This window comes from Salvelinus alpinus, chromosome 24, assembly GCF_045679555.1.
Source record: "Salvelinus alpinus chromosome 24, SLU_Salpinus.1, whole genome shotgun sequence".
Lineage (NCBI taxonomy): Eukaryota > Metazoa > Chordata > Actinopteri > Salmoniformes > Salmonidae > Salvelinus > Salvelinus alpinus.
In genome coordinates this window covers 28,145,758-28,172,249 of record NC_092109.1, presented here as the reverse complement: position 1 = coordinate 28,172,249, position 26,492 = coordinate 28,145,758, and the positions used below count along the sequence as shown (strand labels likewise).

The following is a 26,492-nucleotide window of genomic DNA, read 5'->3' as shown; positions in this document are numbered from 1 at the left end:
TCCAATTCCATCTGAAATCCCAAGGCAGCACTGTAGAGGTAACCTTAAGACCTCCATGTGCAACAATTACTCACAGGCAGACATTAATAGCAATCCCCCTCCGTGTATTACGTCAGCGAGCTAAATGACTAGAAATCCATGCCTGCCCTTAAACTATCTAACACCTCATCTGCCCCCATGGTTGTTTTAACACCCCCATCCCATCTCCTCCCACCTCTGCCTGGTCGGTGACTCTCATCCCCCTCACAAGGTGGAGACATCACTATTGGCTCTGTGACAGAGCTTTGCCAATAGGCACCCAAAGAGAGTGCCTGTTATAGCGCTGAACGTGCAATTAAATCCTAACCCCTGCCGCCCCCATATCGAGTGCTGGGGCGAGGCCAGGGGAGGGCTGAAGGGCTGTGGAGAGGACAGAGACAGGGACAGCCAGGGACAGGGAGTAAAAGTCATGCTGAATGGGGCTCCACCACAGGGCTAATCCCAGGCTAACAAACTGCTGCGGCTGGCTGCCCGAGATGGATGGGAATGTCACCAGGAGGTCAAGGGGAACTTAAAAGAACCTGGAGAGGGAGGGAGGGGGAAAATACCTTTTATACCTTGCCAAGTAACATAGAGAAGGGCTGTACGAATCTCATGTAATGTTTCCATTAACGGCTGATAGTGCTCTATAATGTACTGTATAATATCTTCATCATAAATTTTTTCCCCCGGTAAAATATTGAGCTACAATTAAAAGCAAAAATAAAATAAAATTGCATTATACTCTCAGAAGGTTCTATCCTTTAATGTTTTAAATCAGAATATATTGACTATGGCCATGTAATACTTGAAGGAAAAAAGATGACTGAGTGAGTGACTGTACTTTTTCATTTAGAATGAAATCCACTGAACTCAAGCTGCACACGTCTAGAAACTCCTAAGAAAAAGAGCCTAAATGAAGTGTCAGTCCCCCAGAGGGAGCATCATCCATCCAGTCAACATGGAACAGATGTGTGTGATACCTGGCTGCAGCATGTGCGCTGTAAGTTTGGAGCGCTATTCACAATACCGCCTGTGTTTCCCATGCTGTCAGCCCAGCCTATCCCCCATAATGGATGGAGCTCCCTCAAGCACATCCATTACATGTGCACATCTGCAGAAACGTGACAACGTCGACAGGCTGCTGCTGCATCGTTATCGTCTTGTCTATAACTTTTTGTAGGTTTGAACAACAAAAGAAAGTATGCAAGGTAGTGATAAATTACAAGAATGAACTGACATGTATTTCATCCCTATCAAAACCATCATCATCATCAACATCATCATCATTAAAATGGACATTATCCTTGGCAAAAATGACAAGGGCACTGGACTGATGATCAAAATAGATGGATGTACCTTAATTGTAGTTATGGACACAGACATTGCGTCACTACATGATTACAAATTGGAACAATGAGGTGTCTGGGGCAATCAGAGATGCAGAGACACAGAGAGTACTGGAGGAAGAAGAGGGTAATGGAGAAATGCAGAATGACAGAGAGTACTGGAGGAAGAAGAGGGTAATGGACAGATGCAGAAACACAGAGAGTACTAGTGGAAGAAGTGGGTAATGGAGAGATGCAGAAACACAGAGAGTACTGAATGAAGAAGAGGGTAATGGAGAGATGCAGACACACAGAGAGTACTGGATGAAGAAGAGGGTAATGGAGAGATGCAGAGAGACACAGAGTATTGAAGGAAGAAGAGGATAATGGAGAGATGCAGAGAGACACAGAGTATTGAAGGAAGAAGAGGATAATGGAGGGATGCAGAGAGACACAGAGTATTGAAGGAAGAAGAGGATAATGGAGGGATGCAGAGAGACACAGAGTATTGAAGGAAGAAGAGGATAATGGAGAGATGCAGAGAGACACAGAGTACTGAAGGAAGAAGAGGATAATGGAGGGATGCAGAGAGACACAGAGTATTGAAGGAAGAAGAGGATAATGGAGAGATGCAGAGAGACACAGAGTACTGAAGGAAGAAGAGGGTAATGGGGAGATGCAGAGAGACACAGAGTACTGAAGGAAGAAGAGGGTAATGGATGGGCGAGAGACACAGAGTACTGGAGGAAGACGGGGATAATGGATGGGCGAGAGACACAGAGTACTGGAGGAAGAAGGGGATAATGGATGGGCGAGAGACACAGAGTACTGGAGGAAGAAGGGGATAATGGATGGGCGAGAGATGGCCTAAATGGAGACACAGTTTCAACAGAACTGGAGAATGGATGCAGGCTGCTCTCCTCTCAGCTGCTGGATAGTGGGAGGGCCAGAGCTCCCATATTTACTGTAGTTTTACAGAGCAATCTGCAGTGCACCATCCCATCCCCAAAAGACAGCATATAGACAGACTGTGTATAAAGGCAGTGCTGACTGCCTCCAGCCAATAACTTTCCTTGTTGAGCAAATCAGGGCTGAATCAGGTCAGTGACGGCCTGGCTGTGTGGGAGGAATGAGGGCTGCAGCCAGCCTCATAATAAGCACTGTGACTTTGGCCGGCCTTTGATTAGACCGCACCACGAAGTCCGTTTCACCAAACAAAACCACAATCCGTGTCTCTCTTGTTCTTCTTGTGTCTTGGAATGTTGATCCCCCCCCCCCCTCCTCTCTCGGCATGATGCCTGCTTCTGCCTGTAGTGCAGAAATGCTTACTGCTGCAGAATCCGCCTGTTTAGTTCTAGAAGAAATCCTGTTGTGACTTACTGATTGAATCTGCAACATATTACTTGGACCTTTCCATCTGCTGGGCTCTGGTGCTGTTTGTGACAGGACAATAAATGTGTTTCATGAACTGCTACTATGGAAATACAAAATACTGTACAAGTAGAAACCATAGTAGGATTCAGAAATGTTTGGGACATTCACTACACCGATTACAATATGACAATCTTCAAGCTGTAGTAATATTGGCAACTATTTGCAATGGTTCAACAATGTGTCATATGTGCATCATAAAAAAGTCAAAGGACACTAACATGGCGTTGTGTGTCAAAGTTGGCTGAACTCTCTCTATATATGGCTCTGACCTGACCTATCCTGAGTGTCAGGACTTGGCACAAACAGAAACAGACTGGCACTCAGGCTACGCTTGACCTGCTATACTAGTTTAATGAATGACAAATTGCCACACTATGTCATCATGACGGAAGATCTGAGAGTATATAAACCAGCCACTCTAAAGGACTGAAGTTTGGCAACGACCCCAGAAGGAAAGGAATAACTGTTTACATGACTGTATTTCTCATTTCACCAGGGTCTTATGGAAAGAGAGAAAGGCATCTCTTAGTTTTCTGTCATAGCTTAGAGGCTGCCTTTGAGACAGCTGACCTCGCAGCGCTGGGTGCTATGGAAGTGTAATCTATCTTTTGTATCAGTCACATTTACCGCAGGCAGTTTGTGCACACAGTACTCTTTAATTCATGAAAACATAATGCACTCTCCATAAAATACTGTTGGAGACAACTGCAGCCTGTCTTTAAGACACAACTGGTAGAACTGTGAAGGGCAAGGCACTTTGTAAAGAGACAGTGATAAAACAGCAATAAACATCCAGTACTGGATCTATTATTTAACCCCACTCCCTCACTCTGCTCTCAAAATGCCACCACCAAACAGCTACAATACACTGCAATAGAGGGACAAAAGGTGACATACAGATATGTTAGATCTTAAACTTGATCACTATTTTGTCACTAAGAATTTTCCTGCCGCATCAGTAAATTCAAATGAGCCCTGTGAGTCTCTGAAAAAGAGCAGTTCTCGTTCTCTCCATGCGGAGACAGTCGAGTCATTGGGATCAGGGCTTGCTATCAAAATAATTGACTCTCTTGCTCGCTCAAATGCTAGGCCTAGGTCCTATTACTGAAACATTCAAATGTACAAAAATGTATCTGAAATGAAGCCATACACGTCAACAACCGTCATTTTATATAACTTAACAACACAAGATATTGGTCTCCAATAGGCTTATGACATACAAGTGTCAAGTGCATCCTAATGTCAAAATGGAGTTCAATTGTGGCCTGGGGTGGTCTAGTGGTTAGGGCTGCTGCTTTCAGTGTGCCCATATAGATCTACCGTTCATTTTAATCAGAGGGTTAAGAGTTGGCTAAGAGTTGAGGAAAGACTGACTACGTCACTTCTTGTTTTATAAGAAACATTCATGTGTTGGAAATTCCAAATTGTTTGCATAGTCAACTTACATACAGCACTGACACACACACCTTCTCCACCAGACATGCCACCAGGGGTCTTTTCACAGGCCCCAGGTGCAAACATTTTAGCTGTGGTTGCTGATGCGTATATGGTTGAATCATCAGCATACATGGACACACATGCTTTGTTAAATGCCAGTGGTAAGTCATTGATAAAAAAAAAGAGTAGAGGGCATAGAGAGCTGCCATGCGGTACACCACACTTTACATGTTTGACATTTGAGAAGCTTCCATTAAAAGAAAACCCTCTGAGATCTATTAGATAGACAGCTCTGAATCCATGATATGGCTGAGGTTGAAAAGCCATAACACATAATTTTCTCATAACAGGTTATGGCCAATGTCAAAGACTGCTATGAAATCTAACAGTACAGTTCCCACAATCTTCTTATCAATTTCTTTCAACCAATCATCAGTCAAATGTGTCAGTGCAGTATATGTCGAGTGCCCCTCTCTATAAGCATGCTGAAAGACTTGTTAATGTGCTGCTGTGCGGTTTGTTGATAACTTTACTTTGCTACCTGCCAATTTTACGGTTTTTACTTTTTAATTACGGTTTTATATTTTTTTTAATTCCCTCGCTCAACTTTTTTCATTCAACTTTTTCACCCCGGACGCTTTATCTGGACGTGGTTCGTCAGGACCTCCACCAGCCGAAGCTAAGTAGTAACATTAACATTATGCTTTCTAATTGCAGTCGCTGTACTCATAATTTACAGGAGAACGATCGCCTTATGGCCAGGATAGCTGTGCTGAAAGCCCAGCTTCAGATGCAATCGTTAGGCAAGGGTAATTTAAGTGTAGGAAAGGATGAAATAGCGTCTGTGCCACCAGTTAGTACAGATAGTAACGTTAGTATAAATCCCCCCGCACAGTCCCCGCAGCCGGACAATTTTCTCATGGCTTCTGGAGGGAATGCTGTAGGAATGCTCAACCGGTGTCGCTCATTCATGCGACAGAAACTTTCAACCGGTTTTCGCCCCATTAAGCAACGGGTCGGAGTCAGAGGCCGAGTCTTATCTGGTCTCTCCTCCTCCCGTTACGGTGTCTGAGACGCCGAAGCCTCCCACCATTAGCTCGGACAAATTGAAAACCCTAGTCATTGGCGACTCCATTACCCGTAATATTAGACTTAAAACGAATCATTCAGCGATCATACACTGTTTACCAGGGGACAGGGCAACCGACGTTAAGGCTAATCTGAAGATGGTGCTGGCTAAGGCTAAAACTGGTGATTGTAGAGAGTATAGGGATATTGTTATCCACGTCGGCACCAACGATGTTAGGATGAAACAGTCAGAGGTCACCAAGCGCAACATAGTTTCAGCGTGTAAATCAGCTGGAAAGATGTGTCGGCATCGAGTAATTGTCTCTGGCCCCCTCCCAGTTAGGGGGAGTGATGAGTTCTACAGCAGAGTCTCACAACTCAATCACTGGTTGAAAACTGCTTTCTGCCCCTCCCAAAAGATAGAATTTGTAGATAACTAGCCCGCTTTCTGGGACTCACCTACAAACAGGACCAAGAGGGGTGGAGGGGTGCTCTCATCTTATCTACGAACATAGACAGGGCTCTAACTCCCCTATCTCCACAATGAGATAGGGTGCAGGCCAGGCAGCAGGCTGTTAGCCATCCTGCCAGCTTAGTGGAGCACAGTCAGTGTAGTCAGCTCAGCTATCCCTATTGAGACTGTGCTCGATCTAGGTTGGGCAAAACTAAACATGGCGGTATTCGCCTTAGCAATCTCACTGGAATAAAGACCTCCATTCCTGTCATTATTGAAAGAGATTGTGATATCTTAAAATAGGGCTACTTAATGTTAGATCCCTCACTTCCAAGGCAGTTATAGTCAATGAACTAATCACTGATCCAAATCTTGATGTGATTGGCCTGACTGAAACATGGCTTAAGCCTGATGAATTTACTGTGTTAAATGCGGCCTCTCCTCCTGGTTACACTAGTGACCATATTCCCCGCGCATCCCGCAAAGGCAGAGGTGTTGCTAACATTTACGATAGCAAATTTAAATTTACAAAAAAACCGACTGCGTTCTCATCTTTTAAGCTTCTAGTCATGAAATCTATGCAGCTTACTCAATCACTTTTTATAGGTACTGTTTACAGGCCTCCTGGGCCATATACAGTGTTCCTCACTGAGTTCCCTGAATTACTATCGGATCTTGTAGTCATGGCAGATAATATTGTAATTTTTGGTGACTTTGATATTCACATGGTAAAGTCCACCGACCCACTCCAAAAGGCTTTTGGAGCCATCATCGACTCAGTGGGTTTTGTCCAACATGTTTCCGGACCTACTCACTGCCACAGTCATACTCTGGACCTAGTTTTGTCCTGTGGAATAAATGTTGTGGATCTCAATGTTTTTCCTCATGATCTTGGACTATCGGACCACCATTTTATTACGTTTGCAATCGCAAACAAATTTTCTGCTCAGACCCCAACCAAAGATCATCAAAAGCTGTGCTATAAATTCTCAGGCAACCCAAAGATCCCTAGATGCCCTTCCAGACTCCCTCCAACTACCCAAGGACAAAAAGTACAAAAATCCGTTAACCACCTAACTGAGGAACTCAATTTAACCTTGCGTAATACCCTAGATTCAGTCGCACCCCTAAAAACTAAAAACATTTGTCATAAGAAACGAGCTCCCTGGTATACAGAAAACACCCGAGCCCTGAAGCAAGCTTCCAGAAAATTGGAACGGAAATGGCGCTACACCAAACTGGAAGAAATACAGTAGTATCGAAGAGCCCTCACTGCTGCTAGATCATCCTATTTTTCCAACTTAATTGAGGAAAATAACAACAATCCAAAAAGTATTTTTTATACTGTCGCAAAGCTAACTAAAAAGCAGCATTCCCCAAGAGAGGATGGCTTTCACTTCAGCAGTGATAAATTCATGAACTTCTTTGACGAAAAGATCATGATCATTAGAAAGCAAATTACGGACTCCTTTTTAAATCTGCGTATTTCTCCAAAGCTCAGTTGTTCTGAGTCTGCACAACATTGCCAGGACCTAGGATCAAGGGAGACACTTACGTTTTTTAATACTATATCTCTTAACACATTGATGAAAATAGTCATGGCCTCTAAACCTTCAAGCTGCATACTGGACCCTGTTCCAACTAAACTACTGAAAGAGCTGCTTCCTGTGCTTGGCCCTATGTTGAACATAAAAAAACAGCTCCCAATCCACCAGATGTGTACCAAACCCACTAAAAGTGGCAGTAATAAAGCCTCTCTTGAAAAAGCCGAACCTTGACCCAGAAAATATAAAAAACTATCGGCCTATATCGAATCTCCCATTCCTCTCAATTTCTTTTGAAAAAGCTGTTGTGCAGCAACTCACTGCCTTCCTGAAGACAAACAATGTATACGAAATGCTTCAGTCTGGTTTTAGCCAGACCCCATCATAGCACTGAGACTGCACTTGTGAAGGTGGTAAATTACCTTTTAATGGCGTCAGACCGAGGCTCTGCATCTGTCCTCGTGCTCCTAGACTTTAGTGCTGCTTTTGATACCATCGATCACCACATTCTTTTGGAGAGATTGGAAACCCAAATTGGTCTACACGGACAAGTTCTGGCCTGGTTTAGAGCTTATCTGTTGGAAAGATATCAGTTTCTCTCTGTAGATGGTTTGTCCTCTGACAAATGAACTGTAAATGTCGGTGTTCCTCAAGGCTCCGTTTTAGGACCACTATTGTTTTCACTATATATTTGACCTCTTGGTGATGTCATTCGGAAACATAATGTTAACTTTCACTGCTATGCGGACGACACACAGCTGTACATTTCGATGAAACATGGTGAAGCCCCAAAATTGCCCTCCCTGGAAGCCTGTATTTCAGACATAAGGAAGTGTATGGCAGCAAATGTACTACTTTAAAACTCGGACAAAACAGAGATGCTAGTTCTAGGTCCCAAGAAACAAAGAGATCTTCTGTTGAATCTGACAATTAACCTTGATGGTTGTACAGTCGTCTCAAATAAAACTGTGAAGGACCTCGGCGTTACTCTGGACCCTGATCTCTCTTTTGACGAACATATCAAGACTGTTTCAAGGACAGCTTTTTTCCATCTACGTAACATTGCAAAAATCTGAAACTTTCTGTCCAAAAATGATGCAGAAAAATGTATCCATGCTTTTGTCACTTCTAGATTAGACTACTGCAATGCTCTACTTTCCGGCTACCTGGATAAAGCACTAAATAAACTTCAGTTAGTACTAAACATGTGTCACGACTTCCACCGAAGGTGGCTCCTCTCCCTGTTCGGGCGGCGCTCGGCGGTCGTCGTCACCGGGTCTACTAGCTGCCACCGATCCCTATTCTTTTTTGTTTGGTTTTGTCTGTCTTGTTCTTCACCTGTGTCTAGTTTAGGTTAATCAGTGGGGTATTTAATCTCGCCCTACCCGCTAGATTTGGTGCGGGATTGTTTGTGTATCTGTCGTTGGTTTGGGTTGCGTTTTGTTTGTTCTGTTGAACAGGTGTTTTCACAGGACTGTTTTCCCACACATTAGTTTCGTCAGAGGAGTGGTTTCCTCCGTGTTTGACTGGACTGCGTTCCTGTTTTATAGTGGCTGCTGTTGTGGTCCTGTGCCTGTTCTTTTGATGGACTTGTAATAAAACGGCCTTGCAATTCTTACTCTCCTGCGCCTGACTCCACACCCACCTCTTCTAGGGAGAATCTGACAACATGGCTGCTAGAATCTTGACTAGAACCCCAAAATTGTATCATATTACTCCAGTGCTAGCCTCTCTACACTGGCTTCCTGTTAAGGCTATGGCTGATTTCAAGGTTTTACTGCTAACCTACAAAGCATTACATGGGCTTGCTCCTACCTATCTTTCCGATTTGGTCCTGCCGTACATACCTACACGTACGCTACGGTCACAAGATGCAGCCCTCCTTACTGTCCCTAAAATGTCTAAGCAAACAGCTGGAGGCAGGGCTTTCTCCTATAGAGCTCCATTTTTATGGAATGGTCTGCCTATCCATGTGAGAGACACAGACTCGGTCTTGACCTTTAAGTCTTCATTGAAGACTCATCTCTTCAGTAGGTCCTATGATTGAGTGTAGTCTGGCCCAGGAGTGTGAAGGTGAACGGAAAGGCACTGGAGCAACAAACCGCCCTTGCTGTCTCTGCCTGGCCGGTTCCACTCTCTCCACTGGGATTCTCTGCCTCAAACCCTATTACGAGGGCTGAGTCACTGGCTTGGTGCTGGTGCTCTTCCATGCCATCCTTAGGAGGGGTGCGTCACTTCAGTAGGTTGAGTCACTGACGTGATCTTCCTGTCCGGGTTGGCAGCCCCCTCGGGTTCGTGCCATGGGGGAGATCTTTGTGGGCTATACTCGGCCTTGTCTCAGGATAGTAAGTTGGTGGTTGAAGATATCCCTCTCGTGGTGTGGGGGCTGTGCTTTGGCAAAGTGGGTGGGGTTATATCCTGCCAGTTTGGCCATGTCTGGGGGTATTGTTGGACGGGGCTTCAGTGTCTCCCAACCCCTCCTGTCTCAGCCTCTAGTATTTATGCTGCAATAGTTTGTGTCAGGGGGCTTGGGTCAGTCTGTTATATCTGGAGTATTTCTCCTGTCTTATCCGGTGCCCTGTGTGAATTTAAGTATGCTCTCTCTAATTATCTCTTTTTTTCTCTCTCTCTCTCTCTCTCTCTCTCTCTCTCTCTCTCTCTCTCTCTCTCTCTCTCTCTCTCTCTCTCTCTCTCTCTCTCTCTCTCTCTCTCTCTCTCTCTCTCTCTCTCTCTCTCTCTCTCTCTCTCTCTCTCTCTCTCTCTCTCTCTCTCTCTCTCCCCCTCTCTGTCTCTCGGAGGACCTGAGCCCTAGGACCATGCCTCAGGACTACCTGGCCTGATGACTCCTTGCTGTCCCCAGTCCACCTGGTCGTGCTGCTGCTCCAATTTCAACTGTTCTGCCTGCGGCTATGGAACCCTGACCTGTTCACCGGACATGCTACCTCTCCCAGACCTGCTGTTTTCAACTCTCTCGGGACAGCAGGTGCAGTAGAGATACTCTGAATGATCGGTTATGAAAAGCCAACTGACATTTACTCCTGAGGTGCTGACCTGTTGCTCCCTCTACAACCCCTGTGATTATTATTATCTGACCCTGCTGGTCATCTATGAACATTTGAACATCTTGGCCATGTTCTGTTATAATCTCCACCCGGCACAGCCAGAAGAGGACTGGCCTGGTTCCTCTCTAGGGTTCTTCCTATGTTCCGGCCTTTCTAGGGAGATTTTCCTAGCCACCGTGCTTCTACACCTGCATTACTTGCTGATTGGGGTTTTAGGCTGGGTTTCTGTACAGCACTTTGTGACATCCGCTGATGTAAGAAGGGCTTTATAAATACATTTGATTGATTGATTGATTAACTTGTTTACAGAGAAATAGCATTGTATTTGGTCAAACACCATTTTTTACAATAGTTTGCTAAGAGCTGGCAGCAAGCTGATAAGTCTGCTGTTAGAGCCGCCAGACCACTCTCCGGTAGCGGAATGACTTTGGCTTCGCTCCAGGCCTGAGGACAAAGACTTTCCGCTAGGCTCAGATTAAAGATATGACAGATAGGAGTGGCTAAAGAGTGTGGTGGAAATTCTATTCAAGTGAGAGAGACTTTGTTATTTCTCCAAACAATCATCTTTATTTAATATCGATTAATTATTGCAATAATGAAACCGTTGACACCACACTCCGAAGTGTGTGTTGCCGAGTGCTTAAAATCATACATAGTATACAGGGTCTTCATATAGCAGACCTCAGAAATGCGTCAACCATGGCTGGCTCCACCCCCATACAGATTGGGAGGATAAACCACCCTGGGTTCATCCTGTTGTTTATCTGCACGGGGGGTGTTATTTTACTCCTCAAGTTTCCCAGATGCAAGCATGAGAACAGTTCTACAGTATTAGTGAAAATGTCATCAATACATGTGCATGATCTTGTTCCTGTAGTGTTTGTAAACACCTTGGTAGGTTGATTAATAACCTGAACCAAATTACAGGAACTGGTTACAGTGAGAAGCTTCCTCTTGAGTGGACATCTTGATGAAAACCAGTCAATATTCAGGTCCCCAAGAAAGTAGACCTCTCTTTTTACATCACATACAGTATACTATCAAGCATTTCACACATATTATTTAGATACTGACTGTTAGCACTTGGTTTGTCGATAGCAAACATGTTTTAGATAACATGTTTTAGATATGCCAGGTGAACCTGCAACCACAGCACTTCAATAACACTTGACATACGATCTTCTCTAAGCATTACAGGGATATGGCTCTGAACAACACCTCCCCGATAAGCATTCCTGTCTCTTCTATAGATGTTATATCCTTGCATTGCTACTGCTGTATCATCAAATGAATTATCTAAGTGAGTCTCAGAAATGGCTAACATATGAATGTTATCTGATGTTAGCAAGTTGTTGATTTCATGAATCTTATTGCTAAGACTACATACACTATATATACAAAAGTATGTGAGCACCATTTCAAATGAGTGGATTCAGCTATTTCAGTCACACCCGTTGCTGACATAGACAAACATTGGCAGTAGAATGGCCTTACAGAAGAGCTCAGTGACTTTCAACATGGCACCGTCATTGGATGCCACATTTCCAACAAGTCAGTTCGTGAAATTTCTGCCCTGCTAGAGCTGCTCTGGTCAACTGTAAGTGCTATCATTGTGAAGTGGAAACGTCTAGGAGCAACAACGGCTCAGCCTCAAAGTGGTAGGCCACACAAGCTCACAGAACGGGACCGCCGAGTGCTGAAGCGTGCAGCACGTGAAAATCGTCTGTCCTTGGTTGCAAGTTCCAAACTGCCTCTGGAAGCAACTTCAGCACAAAAACTGTTCGTCGGGAGCTTTATGAAATGGGTTTCCATGGTCACACACATGCCACACACAAGCCTAAGATCACCATGCGCAATGCCAAGCGTCGGCTGGAGGGATGTAAAGCTCGCTGTCATTAGACTCGGGAGCAGTAGAAACTCGTTCTCTGTAGTGATGAATCATGCTTCACCATCTGGCAGTTCGACGGACGAATCAGGGCTTGGCAGATGCCAGGAGAACTCCACCTGCTCAAATGCATAGCCCTGTCAAGTTTGGTGGAGGAGGAATAATGGTCTGGGACTGTTTTTCACGGTTCGGGTTAGTCCCTTTAGTTCCAGTCAAGGCAAATCTTAACGCTACAGCATACAATGACATTCTAGACGATTCTGTGCTTCCAACTTTGTGGCAACAGCTTGTGGAAGGCCCTTTCCTGTTTCAGCATGACAATGCTCTCGTGCACAAAGCGAGGTCCATACAGCGAGGTCCATACAGAAATCGTTTGTCAAGATTGGTGTGGAAGAACTTGACTGGCCTGCACAGAGACCTGACCTCAACTCCATTGAACACCTTTGGGATGATTTGGAACACCGACTGCGAGCCAGGCCTGATCACCCAACATCAGTGCCTGACCTCACTAATGCTCTTGTGGCTGAATGGAAGCAAGTCCACAGCAATGTTCCAACATCTAGTGGAAAGCCTTCCCAGAAAAGTGGAGACTGTTATAGCAGCAAAGGGGGGAGCAACTCGATATTAATGCCCATGATTTTGGAATGAGATGTTCGACTTGCAGGTGTCCACATACTTTTGTTCATGTAGTGTATATTAATATGGGCTATTTTTAGCCTTTTCCTGGGTAGCTTATCAGATAGCCATAATAGGCAAAAGAGCAATAGAAAAAAGCAAGAGAAAAAATATACATCCAGCAGCCCATTAATCATTTGGTGTGTGCAAGTGTGTGCGTGTGCTGTGGGGTTGAAGCTACAAACCCATAGGCGTGGCTCTCTTATCCCTTCCAGGCTTTTGGGAGGGAGGGTGGACAATGAGCCTGTCAAAGAGGATGTAAGCAATGTCCCCACGTGCTCTGGCAGCTTTCATGGCTGGGATAAGTGCTTTCCTCTTCTGGCACACAGCTTCAGGATAGTCCTCATTGAGGATGATGTACGTTCCTCTAAAGTTCTTGGCTCTTTCCAGAACAGCTACCTTGTTCTTGAACCTCAGCAACTTGACTACTATCAGCCTGGGCCTGTCACCTGGGCCGGTGGTGGGTTTTCCAGTCCTGTGGGCGCGATCCACCTAAATCTACCTGTGGTCCATCTTCAGTTTCTCAGAGATCATTTCCCTCACTTTGTTCTCAGACCCCGTCCAGGTCTCATGTGGAGATTCTGCAATTCCATCCACAACCTGTCCTTCGAGTCTGATTTCTCCGTCATTGTTATCATAGATTCACAAACAGAACTGATGTCCTCTCTCAATGACTTACAGATTGCTGTCATCTTGCCGTTCTCCTGTTTAAACTCATCAAGCTGAGCAGCTCCTCAGACCCGGCCTTGGTCGGCAGGATCACTGGACAGATAGTAGCGGTCCCAGCAACTGATGCCAACCACGTCGTGGGATCCGAACTCAAAAGGTAGCTAGTTAGTAACCAATTGTTTTCAATAGACTTTCAAAACTTTACAAAACAACAAACTTTACAAAACAACAAACCGAGCTCTCCCAGGTTCTGTGATGCGTGTTCAACAGGAAGTGAGGTGATGGTCTTGAAGATTATTATTATTTGTGTGTAAAAGACACAACGTCCTCACCATGGTCAGATTGGTAAACCTGACCCTGCCCTTATTATTGAAAAACAAATATTACAGGTGGAATATCAGGTTATTCACTTAGTCTACTACAGAGATGAGAAGTGTTTTTCCCCTGCTTTTTATGGAAGCCCAAAAGAGTCATACCTAACCGTCCAAGTGGTTTACCATAGCCCCACTACACACACCATGGCACGCTCTGTCCATTGTGCTGACACAGTGCAGCGAAGATACAGATTGTTTTGTGCCAATCTGAGATTCAATCATTTGAACTTTTTAGCTATTTTTATATAGGGACATAAAACTAAAACTGAGGGGCACTGATTTGAACTGAGGTGGCTAAACCCCCTTTATCCCCTTTTGGAGCCGGGTTCGCCACTTTGCTCAGGTAGTTCACAATGCCAAACCATAGCCCTAACCAAGAATGCAGGATGGAAACTGAAACTGGCAAAAATAAATGCTCGGGAATGAATGCCTAAACTGTTACGCCACTACAGAGTCATTGCGCAAAATGGTTTGCAGCATCATTTGGATATGTGTGCAAGAAAAGTTCAACATTCACCTTCTGCTACCATTTCTGTCAAGCCATTTATGCATACAAGTTCATGCATACTTTCAATAAATCCAACGTATGCACAACACAGAAAGCACTGCAACTGCCTCTGCAACGCAGTGCTGCAAGGCAAACGCAGCGTTCTATTGGAAATGGATGTACTTCTGGTGCACCAAAATGCAATGACACTGTCGGTGTGATCGAGGCATTAACCTTTGAGTTGTTTCTGTTTTAACCCTGTAACCATGCAGAATTAACGTTGTAACCATGCAGAATTAATGGGCAAAAATAGACACTCATCCATGAGCAGTGAGCTGGAATCGAACCCATGACAACTCTGTTAGCGTCTGTAACCGCTGGACCACACAGGCACTGAGGAAATCAATAATTTAGTCTGCTTGCCTTCAACATATAAAACAATTGATCTAAAAATTTAAAAAATCCCTAACGAAAAATACATCTTTCCCCTACAAATATGTCAATTTATTATAATCCACATAAGAATTAACATGAGACGCGCTGTAGCCTGCACGTAGCCTACATAAGGTAAAATGTAAGTGCAGCGTGCGTTGTATACGAACACCGCTTCCAGCTGCCCCCTAAATATTTCTTCAGTTATTCAAATCCTCCTGCTGTAGGATTACTTTCCTCCTGGGGCAAAAGGGTTCAAATCAAATCCGACATCTGTAACACGCTTTAGCAGGCTTTCTGAAAGATCTCATTTGTCAGACCTACACTTTCCACCCACTAAGTAAACATATTACGCAACCTAAGTGTTTTATTATTTTGTAAAGTGTAACGGTTCTGATTTGGTTGTGGCCCCAGATCACATGACAGCGTGTGCTGAGATAGTGTGCATTCAGGCAAGTGTCACCGACACGGATGTTGACGGTGATGAGGATGATGACACATTGAACAATTTCAGGGAAAATCGTGCTTGAATGCTGTAATAATATACGTAGCAAGAATGCAGGATGGAAACTGAAACTGGCAAAAAGAAATGCAATTATAATCATCAATTTCATTGAGGTGAACTAGAACTAGGAACATGTAACCATTCCTAAATTGCCTACTCTTGGCATTTCCTAGAACATTGGAAATTAATGAAATTAATACTCATAATGGAATGAATAATCAAATATAATTAATACAGTATACTAATGTCCAAAGTTACTATATACACTATTTAAAAACTATTTATAAACTAGTTTGACTATTTGTGTATCTTGTTTGCCTTAATGCAGTGTCTAGAATAGCCAAAAAGCCTTTGATAGCAACTCGCCTTGCAACACACTATCTTTGCTCGCAAATGAAAAAGTGACAGGCCTTTTAATAATCTATCCAAATTCAAATGTTATTCGTAGCCTCAGGAGAATCAGAGCCACATCAAATGAACTCATAAGAAACCAAGCCTGGAAAAGAATGGAGTTCCTCCCTCTTTCTACGTGAAAACTGCAGCATGAAATTCACAGGCAAATTAACTCTACCCAGAGCAACCATAATTATCAGTCCCTGTGGACAAACCATTATCAAATGAAGAGCCCTACTTAGATTCAGATTTTGGTTAAGGGTTATATGTCAAGCAATTCAAAAGCAATACTTGATGAGGAGATTGAGAGTGGTGGACAGGTTCTCGCTGTAGCTAAGTGATTAAATAGTTCTTGCTGCTACAGGTTTGTTAAATAAGCAACACAATTTTACTCAAGCTTGCTGAGGATGTCTAAGCAGCTACACAGTACACTCTTACAAAAAAGGTGCTATCTAGAACCTTAAAGGGTTATTTGGTTGGCCCCATAGGAGAACCATTTGAGGAACCCTTTTTGGTTGCAGGTAGAACCCTTTTGGTTCTTGGTAAAACCCTTTCGAGTTCCATGTGGAACTATTTCTACAGTGGCTTCCTGGAACCAAAAATTGCTATCCTATGGGGACATCCGAAGAGCGCTTGTGGAACCTTTTTTTCTAAGAGTGTACACTGGCTGAGTGGTTTCTCCTCGCAGTAACATTTTCTTCTCAGGACATACAGTCCTTTAGGTACATCATAGTTATCATCCTCTGAACAAGAGAGGGTGGATAGAGGAGCATAGTTACACTATATCTTGCCCCATGAAGCATGTGCTGTGTCAGACTGGTTGCAGAGAAAGACCACTCAGTCCCCTGGCAGTCAGACACATTGCTTTGGATAGCTCTGTGCCCAGACATCAATTACCACCTTCATTCATCAAAGTACCTCTGAGTGCAGGTCAGTCCACTAGCTGGTCTCAGGCCTACTGACCCACCTTTGCTAACCCCCTGTCAGTCCACTAGCTGGCCTCAGGCCTACTCGCCCACCTCATACTCTGCTAACCCTCTGCCAGCTAACATTTCACAGGATGGAGAACATGCCCTAACTGCTAACCAGCAAACTACCAAATGTGCATTGTCAGGAGACTTTTGGGGTAGAAGTAATTGGCAATTGAGTAATGAGATGATTTTGGTGGTGGTGGTGGTGTTTGGGGAGGCAACAGTGGCAGGTGGCAGTGGAGTATACAATGGATCAACATCACTTTGAAAGTATTCAATCTTGGTGCTATAGGTGAATAAAGGGTAATGTTCTATTAATTTGAGAAATGTCAGGTGGCTCACCTCATAGTGTAAAGCAGGGTACCGTTGTCCACCAGTCGTAGCAGTTTGTTGGGCGTGGTCATGTTGTGGGCCACAGATTTCTTCCCGTTGTGGAAGAAGGTGTCTGGAGTCCAGATCTTACTAGCCAGGAGGTTGTTAAGAGGCAGGACCTGCATGGGCCCGTCGAACTTCAGCCTCTCATCCCTCCAACTCTGACGGAAGAACACATCGATGGTGTACTCCTGGGAAAAGACGGAGAGAATAAGTCAGTCTCTAAGGTATCACTTCACAATTACATTATCATCTAATATTTACCATCTCCCGTAAGAGTTGCAAACTCAGTTCTCTGTCCTGGTACAGTATATTGTCAGTTGTGGCCTTGACTAGCAGAGTTGAGTTTTGTTCACAGCCTCTCACACACACACACACACACACACACACACACACACACACACACACACACACACACACACACACACACACACACACACACACACACACACACACACACACACACACACACACACACACACACACACACACACACACACACACACACACACACACACACACACACACACACACACACACGTCAATAATGCATCATGCATTTTATTTGAGGGGGAAAACAGCCTTGTCAATGTGGGATCCTCAAGGCATCCTTCAGAGTTCATACACCAATGATTGCGTTTTCACAGCTGTCGCCGGCGGGATAAAACATGCCTTTTCCAAGAGTTATCTCTCTGACCATATTGCCAAACACGTAACAAGGAACAGTGTCCCTGAAAAACCTCTCTAAGTTCAGAGAGAAATCGCCAGCCGTTAGTTGCTGCTGCTGAAGTGGGGGAGTGGCCTCACACTTATTTTTCTCAGACACTTCTTCCATTCTGACAGGATTTTCCATAGGTATTAAAACGTTAAAATACACTAATCAGCTATAATTTCAGTTAGAATTCTTTGTGGCTGTTTAAAAAATGGTCACCAGTATTTTTAGAATGAATGGTGTCATGATTCTGTGTGTCATTAATATTGTAAAATAATGTCATAATGAACACGACGATGAACTAACAGGAACATCAAATGGACAGATATCAAATAACAGTAATAAAGTCCACACCAACACGTCTCAATAATGCCTGTTAGCAACAATATAGCAACCTGTCCTGTGTCTGGTCACTACAGGAATGGCAGACGTTTTATACTGTACATTTACATCAAGGCCTCACCTTGGAAAAAAATATTATGCACCAATCAACAATTAATGGCACAAAATAAATGCATGAAATGCACAGATTCAGGTAATAGTCATTACATAACTAAATACAAACAGTTGAAGTTGGAAGTTTACATACAGTGGGGCAAAAAAGTATTTAGTCAGCCACCAATTGTGCAAGTTCTCCCACTTAAAAATATGAAAGAGGCCTGTAATTTTCATCATAGGTACACTTCAACTATGACAGACAAAATGAGGGGAAAAAATCCAGAAAATCACATTGTAGGATTTTTTATGAATTTATTTGCAAATTATGGTGGAAAATAAGTATTTGGTCACCTACAAACAAGCAAGATTTCTGGCTCTCACAGACCTGTAACTTCTTGTTTAAGAGGCTCCTCTGTCCTCCACTCGTTACCTGTATTAATGGCACCTGTTTGAACTTGTTATCAGTATAAAAGACACCTGTCCACAACCTCAAACAGTCACACTCCAAACTCCACTATGGCCAAGACCAAAGAGCTGTCAAAGGACACCAGAAACGAAATTGTAGACCTGCACCAGGCTGGGAAGACTGAATCTGCAATAGGTAAGCAGCTTGGTTTGAAGAAATCAACTGTGGGAGCAATTATTAGGAAATGGAAGACATACAAGACCACTGATAATCTCCCTCGATCTGGGGCTCCACGCAGCATCTCACCCCGTGGGGTCAAAATGATCACAAGAACGGTGAGCAAAAATCCCAGAACCACACGGGGGGACCTAGTGAATGACCTGCAGAGAGCTGGGACCAAAGTAACAAAGCCTACCATCAGTAACACACTACGCCTCCAGGGACTCAAATCCTGCAGTGCCCGACGTGTCCCCCTGCTTAAGCTAGTACATGTCCAGGCCCGTCTGAAGTTTGCTAGAGAGCATTTGGATGATCCAGAAGAAGATTGGGAGAATGTCATATGGTCAGATGAAACCAAAATAGAACTTTTTTGGTAAAAACTCAACTCGTCGTGTTTGGAGGACAAAGAATGCTGAGTTGCATCCAAAGAACACCATACCTACTGTGAAGCATGGGGATGGAAACATCATGCTTTGGGGCTGTTTTTCTGCAAAGGGACCAGGACGACTGATCCGTGTAAAGGAAAGAATGAATGGGGCCATGTATCGTGAGATTTTGAGTGAAAACCTCCTTCCATCAGCAAGGGCATTGAAGATGAAACGTGGCTGGGTCTTTCAGCATGACAATGATCCCAAACACACCGCCCGGGCAACGAAGGAGTGGCTTCGTAAGAAGCGTTTCAAGGTCCTGGAGTGGCCTAGCCAGTCTCCAGATCTCAACCCCATAGAAAATCTTTGGAGGGAGTTGAAAGTCCGTGTTGCCCAGCAACAGACCCAAAACATCACTGCTCTAGAGGAGATCTGCATGGAGGAATGGGCCAAAATACCAGCAACAGTGTGTGAAAACCTTGTGAAGACTTACAGAAAACGTTTGACCTCTGTCATTGCCAACAAAGGGTATATAACAAAGTATTGAGATAAACTTTTGTTATTGACCAAATACTTATTTTCCACCATATTTTGCAAATAAATTCATTAAAAATCCTACAATGTGATTTTCTGGATTTTTTTTTCTCATTTCGTCTGTCATAGTTGAAGTGTACCTATGATGAAAATTACAGGCCTCTCTCATCTTTTTAAGTGGGAGAACTTGCACAATTGGTGGCTGACTAAATACTTTTTTGCCCCACTGTACACCTTAGCCAAATACATTTAAACTCAGTTTTCACAATTCCTGACATTTAATCCAAGTAAAAATTCCATGTCTTAGGTCAGTTAGGATCACCACTTTATTTTAAGAATGTGAAATGTCAGAATAATAGTAGAGATAGAGAGAATTATTTATTTCAGCTTTTATTTCTTTCATCATTTTATTTCTTTCATCACATTCCCAGTGGGTCAGAAGTTTACATACAGTCAATTAGTATTTGGTAGCATTGCCTTTAAATTGTTTAACTTGGGTCAAATGTTTCTGGTAGCATTCCACAAGCTTCCCACAATAAGTTGGGTGAATTTGGCCCATTCCTCCTGACAGAGCTGGTGTAATTGAGTCAGGTTGGTAGGCCTCCTTGCTTGCACACACTTTTTCAGTTCTGCAAAATTGTGGCAAAATGGCTTAAGGACAACAAAGTCAAGGTATGGGACCCTTGACTTTGTTGTCCTTAAGCCATTTTGCCACAACTTTGGAAGTATGCTTGGGGTCATTATCCATTTGGAAGACCCATTTGAGACCAAGCTTTAACTTCCTGACTGATGTCTTGAGATGTTGCTTCAATATATCCACATAACTTCCCATCCTCATGATGCCATCTATTTTGTGAAGTGCACCAGTCCCTCCTGCAGCAAAGAACCCCCACAACATGATGCTGCCACCCCCGTGCTTCACGGTTGGGATGCTGTTCTTCGGCTTGCAAGCCTCTCCCTTTTTCCTCCAAACATAACGATGGTCATTATGGCCAAACAGCTCTATTTTTGTTTCATCAGACCAGAGGACATTACTCCAAAAAGTACGATCTTTGTCCCCATGTGCAGTTGCAAACCGTAGTCTGGCTTTTTTATGGCGGTTTTGGAGTACGGTTCATCAAAGTACGTTCATCTCTAGGAGACAGAAGGTGTCTCCTTCCTGAGCGGTATGATGGCTGCGTGGTCCCATGGTGTTTATACTTGCGTACTATTGTTTGTACAGATGAACGTGGTACCTTCAGGCGTTTGGAAATAGCTCCTCAGGATGAGCCAGACTTGTGGAGGTCTGCAATTTTTTTCTGATGTCTTGGCTGATTTCTTTTGATTTTTCCATGATGTCAAGCAAAGAGGCACTGAGTTTGAAGGTAGGCCTTGAAATACATCCACAGGTACACCTCCAATTGACTCAAATTATGTCAATTAGCCCAACAGAAGCTTCTAAAGCCATGACATCATTTTCTGGAATTTTCCAAGCTGTTTAAAGGCACAGCCAACTTAGTGTATGTAAACTTCTGACCCGCTGGAATTGTGATACAGTGAATTATAAGTGAAATAATCTGTCTGTAAACAATTGTTGGAAAAATTACTAACCGTTACTAATTACTAATTACTAACTGTAATTAAATTCCTAACCGACTTGCCAAAACTATAGTTTGTTAACAAGAAATTTGTGGAGTGGTTGAAAAACGAGTTTTAATGACTCCAACCTAAGTGTATGTAAACTTTCGACTTCAACAATAATGTTATACCGTGGTAAACATTGCTCTTCCCCTTGGGATTTAGCAACATGCGTTACCCCAAAAACAGGATAATTGTCACTCCCCATACCTAAGCAAGGCAGAAAGAGCAAACATTTCACCTATTCAATTATGAGGAAATATGTCCAATGTCAGATCTTACCATTACCTAAAGGTCCAACGCAGCCATTTTTATTTCAATATAAAAAAAATTCTGGGTGACAATTAAATATGATTTAAATATGTTACTGTGATTGTTTTCAACTGAAATGGTAAAAAATAAACAAAATAGCTTCTTAGCAAATATAAATTTCTCAAGCAAGAATTTTCTAGGACTGTCTGGGTGTCACGTTCTGATCTTAGTTCCTTTTTTATGTCTTTATTGTAGTTTGGTCAGGGCGTGAGTTGGGGTGGGCATTCTATGTTGTTTTTTCTATGTTTTGTTCTGTTGTTCTATTTCTACGTGTTTGGCCTAGTATGGTTCTCAATCAGAGGCAGGTGTTAGTCGTTGTCTCTGATTGGGAGCCATATTTAGGTAGCCTGTTGTCTATTGTATTTTCTGTGTAGTGGATGTCACCTTACAGAACTGTTGCGTTTCGTTCTCCTTTGTTATTTTGTTTAGTGTTCTATATTTAATAAATATAATGATGAACACTTACCACGCTGCGCGTGGTATCGGGCAGCAGCGAGTTCTGGACTCATGGACATGGGAGGAGATTCTGGAAGGAAAGGGACCCTGGGCACAGGCTGGGGAATATCGCCGCCCCAAGGCAGAGCTGGAGGCAGCGATAGCTGAGCGGCGTTGGTATGAGGAGGCAGCACGGCAGCGCGGCTGGGACGAGAGGCAGCCCCAAAAATCTCTTGGGGGGGGGGGCACACGGGGAGTGTGGCTAAGTCAGGTAGGAGACCTGAGCCAACTTCCCGTGCTTTCCGTGGAGAGAAGTGGTCCGGGTAGGCACCGTGTTATGCGGAGAAGCGCACGATGTCCCCAGTGCGCACGCATAGCCCGGTGCGCTACATTGCCGCTCCTCGTATCGGCCGGGCTAGAGTGGGCATCGAGCCAGGTGCGATGAAGCCTGCTCAGCGCATCTGGTCTCCAGTGCGTCTCCTCGGTCCGTGTTATATGGCACCAGCCCTACGCACTGTCTACCGTGGGTCTGCACAGCCCAGTGCGTCCTGTGCCTGCGCCCCGCAAGTGCCGGGCTAAAATCAACATCCAGCCAGGGCGGGTTGTTCAGGCCCTTAGTTCGAGACCTCCAGTGCGCCTCCACGGACCGGTCTATCCTGTGCCTCTTCCAAGGACCAGGCCTCCAGTAGATCTCTCCAGCCTGGTGAGTACTGTGCCTGTTCTAAGAACCAAGTCTCCTGTGTGTCCCTCCAGTCCGGACGCTCCAGAGCCTTCCTCCAGTCCGGACCCTCCAGAGCCGCCCGTCTGTCCTGAGCCGCCCGTCTGTCCTGAGCCGCCTGAGCCGCCCGTCTGTCCTGAGCCGCCCGTCAGTCAGGAGCCGCCTGAGCCGCACGTCAGTCAGGAGCCGCCTGAGCCGCCCGTCAGTCAGGAGCCGCCTGAGCCGCCCGTCAGTCAGGAGCCGCCTGAGCCGCCCGTCAGTCAGGAGCCGCCTGAGCCGCCCGTCAGTCAGGAGCCGCCTGAGCCGCCCGTCAGTCAGGAGCCGCCTGAGGCGCCAGAGTCTCCCTCCAGTCCGGATCTGCCAGAGTCTCCCTCCTGTCCGGAGCTGCCAGAGTAGCCCTCCTGTCCGGAGCTGCCCCTCAGTCCAGAGGCGCCCCTCAGTCCAGAGGCGCCCTTTACAAGGGTCTCAAATCCAGGGTCGGTGACGAGGGTCGCCGCTCCTAAGGTATCACAGAAGTGGGCCGAGACTATGGTGGAGTGGGGTCCTTGTCCCGCTCCAGAGCTGCCACCACGGTAAATGCCCACCCAGACCCTCCCCTATAGGTTCAGGTTTCGCAGCCGGAGTCCGCACCTTTGGGGGGGGGGGGTACTGTCACGTTCTGACCTTAGTTCCTTTTTTATGTCTTTATTTTAGTTTGGTCAGGGCGTGAGTTGGGATGGGCATTCTATGTTGTTTTTTCTATGTTTTGTTCTGTTGTTCTATTTCTATGTGTTTGGCCTAGTATGGTTCTCAATCAGAGGCAGGTGTTAGTCGTTGTCTCTGATTGGGAGCCATATTTAGGTAGCCTGTTGTCTATTGTATTTTCTGTGTAGTGGATGTCACCTTACAGAACTGTTGCGTTTCGTTCTCCTTTGTTATTTTGTTTAGTGTTCTATGTTTAATAAATATAATGATGAACACTTACCACGCACCGCTTTGGTCCTCACCTCATTCCAACGACGAGCGTTACACTGGGAGTGGTCTGAGGGGGAAGGTGGAAACTGAAAACTAGCTGTTATTGGCAGAGAGGTTTAGAACTCTCTTTCTTATTGGTCTATTAACTAATTTAACACCTGGTGATGTCACCAGGCAAACCAAAACTCCATCCCACCAAATCAGGGTGAAATTTCAGGTGGTCCTTTCAAACAGCATTTACACAAAAATTATCATAATTTTCACAATTTCATGATGTGGAAATATATATAAAACACAGAAAGATCACATTTTTGACTGCACTGGGCCTTTAATACAGAAATAGCCATATTTTTACCAAAACATGACACTTCGTAGTGGCTATATTAACCAGGTTTCTATCCAACCTTTTTTTGGAGTAAAGTACGTCGGATAAAAAGGTCAAGACAAGCCTGATGGAAACAGCTAATTTGTCAGTAACTTTCCAAATGTCGACAAAACAAAATGATGCTAGACAAGGTGAGATCTTTTTGTGTTGGTAAATTTTATTATGCAATAAATGGCGGTGGAACCATCTTTATGGCAAATATTTATATAATAACCTTCATATCAAAGTAAACTTGGAGTGACGCGATGATATGTCGTGTGTCCTCCCACTACGACTTGGGAAAGTACTACGACATGTGGGGTCAAATAACATTAGGAGGGCTAGCTCAGAAATGCTGAAAATGTATTTTAAAGAACTGATTCTAGCCCTGAAAGATTCCAAAAAGCAGCCAATTATTTCAGGTATGGTACCATCGTTGGGTCAAGGATGTGAAAGATTCAGCAGGCTACTGGCATTACACACCTGGCTAAAAGATTACTGTAGCTCTGTTGGAATAACTTTTATAGATAACTTTGACACGTTCTGGAAACAGAAGATGCTCCACAGGAATGAGTCCATCCAAATCATCTTGGCTCCTGGACTCTGTCCACACATTTCAAGGCTGCGTTGAGACAATGACTTATCAATGACCCAAGCCCAGCTCAGATAATCCCTACCATTGTGTCGCTGAGTTGTCGTAATGCTGCAGCAAATGTACATTATCCCAGGGGTGTTGGTAGTCACAATGTAAGTAACTTAATTGATGTCCCTCTAACTCCCCTGAATGTCTCTGTCGATCGTACAGCTATTGTATGCAGTAATCATGTGCCTATGAACCAGAGTTATACTGTTAGCACTGAGGCGGTGTACCCGGTGTACCCGTGTAGGAAGTTCACTGTGTGCAGCTCACCCTGTACTATCATCTCAAACATAAATAACATTGTCATGTCTACTTCTGATGAGCTTCCCAGTAAAGTAAAATAATCAAGCATCCCAGAAAAGCGCAAAAAAATTGCCCACATTAACATATCTAGCCTAAGAAACAAGGTTCATGAAATCGATAACTTGCTAGTAACAGATCATATTCATATTCATATCTTTGAAACTCACTTAGATAATACCTTTTATGATACAGTGGTTGCAATACATGGTTATAACATCTACAGAAATGCCAATGGGGGTGATGTTGCGGTCTTTATTCAGAGCCACATTCCTGTAATCCTTAGAGAGGATCTCATGTTAAATACTGTTGAAGTAATATGGCTACAGGTTCACTTGCCTCACCTAAATTCCATTCTTGTGGGAAGATGCTATAGACCACCAAGTGCTAACAGTCAGTATCTGGATAATATGTGTGAAATGCTTGATAATGTATGTGATATCAACAGAGAGTTATATTTTCTGGGTGTCCAAAATATTGACTGGCTTTCATCAAGATGCCAACTCAAGAAAAAGCTTCAAACTGTAACCAGCGCCTGCAACCTGGTTCAGGTTATCAGTCAACCTACCAGGGTAGTTACAAACAGCACAGGAATGAAATCATCTACATGTATTGATCACATCTTTACTAATGCTGCAGAAATCTGCTTTAAAGCAGTTTCCAAATCCATCAGATATAGTGATCACAATGTAGTAGCCATTTCTAGAAAAACCAAAGTTCCAAAGGCTGGGCATAAGAGGTCATACAATATGTTTTGTAGTGATTCCTATGTTGATTATGTAAATAATATTTGCTGGTCTGTGGTGTGTATTGAAGAGCAACCAGACGCTGAACTTGACACATTCATGAAATTGGTTATTCCAGTTACTAATAAGCATTTACCATTAAGAAAATGACTATAAAAACTGTTAAAACTGGTTGATGAGGAATTGAACAATTTAATGGTTGAGCGGGAATCAGGCAAAAGGAATGGCAAATAAGTCTGGCTGTACAACCGATTGGCAAAAGTACTGCAAATTGAGAAATCATGTGACAACTGAATAAAAAGAAGAAGAAACTACAATATGAAACAAAGATAAATGATATAAAGAATGATACTTAAAAGCTTTGGAGCACCTTATATGACATTTTGGAGAAAAGGCAAACTGAGCTCCATCATTCATTGACTCAGAAGGCTCATTCATCACAAAAGCCACTGATATTGCCAAATACTTTAATGATTGTTTCCTTGGCAAGAGTAGCAAACTTAAGCATGACATACCAGCAACAAATCCAAGTATAACTGGAAAAATTATGAAAGACAAGCATTGTAATTTTGAATTCCATAAAGTAAGTGTGGAAGAGGTGAACAAATTATTGTTGTCTAT

The 26,492-nt window shown here is 43.9% G+C and overlaps 2 protein-coding genes across 5 annotated transcripts in view; both read right to left on the bottom strand.

The window, feature by feature from the left end:
• The window catches only part of LOC139552534 (uncharacterized), a 387,539-nt gene that overhangs the window by 216,772 nt on the left and 144,275 nt on the right, over positions 1-26,492 (bottom strand). The gene's annotated exons all lie outside the window — the stretch shown is intronic.
• The window catches only part of LOC139552481 (gamma-aminobutyric acid receptor subunit alpha-3-like), a 162,305-nt gene that overhangs the window by 39,522 nt on the left and 96,291 nt on the right, over positions 1-26,492 (bottom strand). For all 4 annotated transcript variants that reach the window (XM_071364263.1, XM_071364262.1, XM_071364264.1 and 1 more), the window contains one exon: positions 17,079-17,299. In XM_071364263.1, the coding sequence (XP_071220364.1) occupies positions 17,079-17,299 (221 nt within the window). The remainder of the gene's footprint in view (positions 1-17,078; positions 17,300-26,492) is intronic.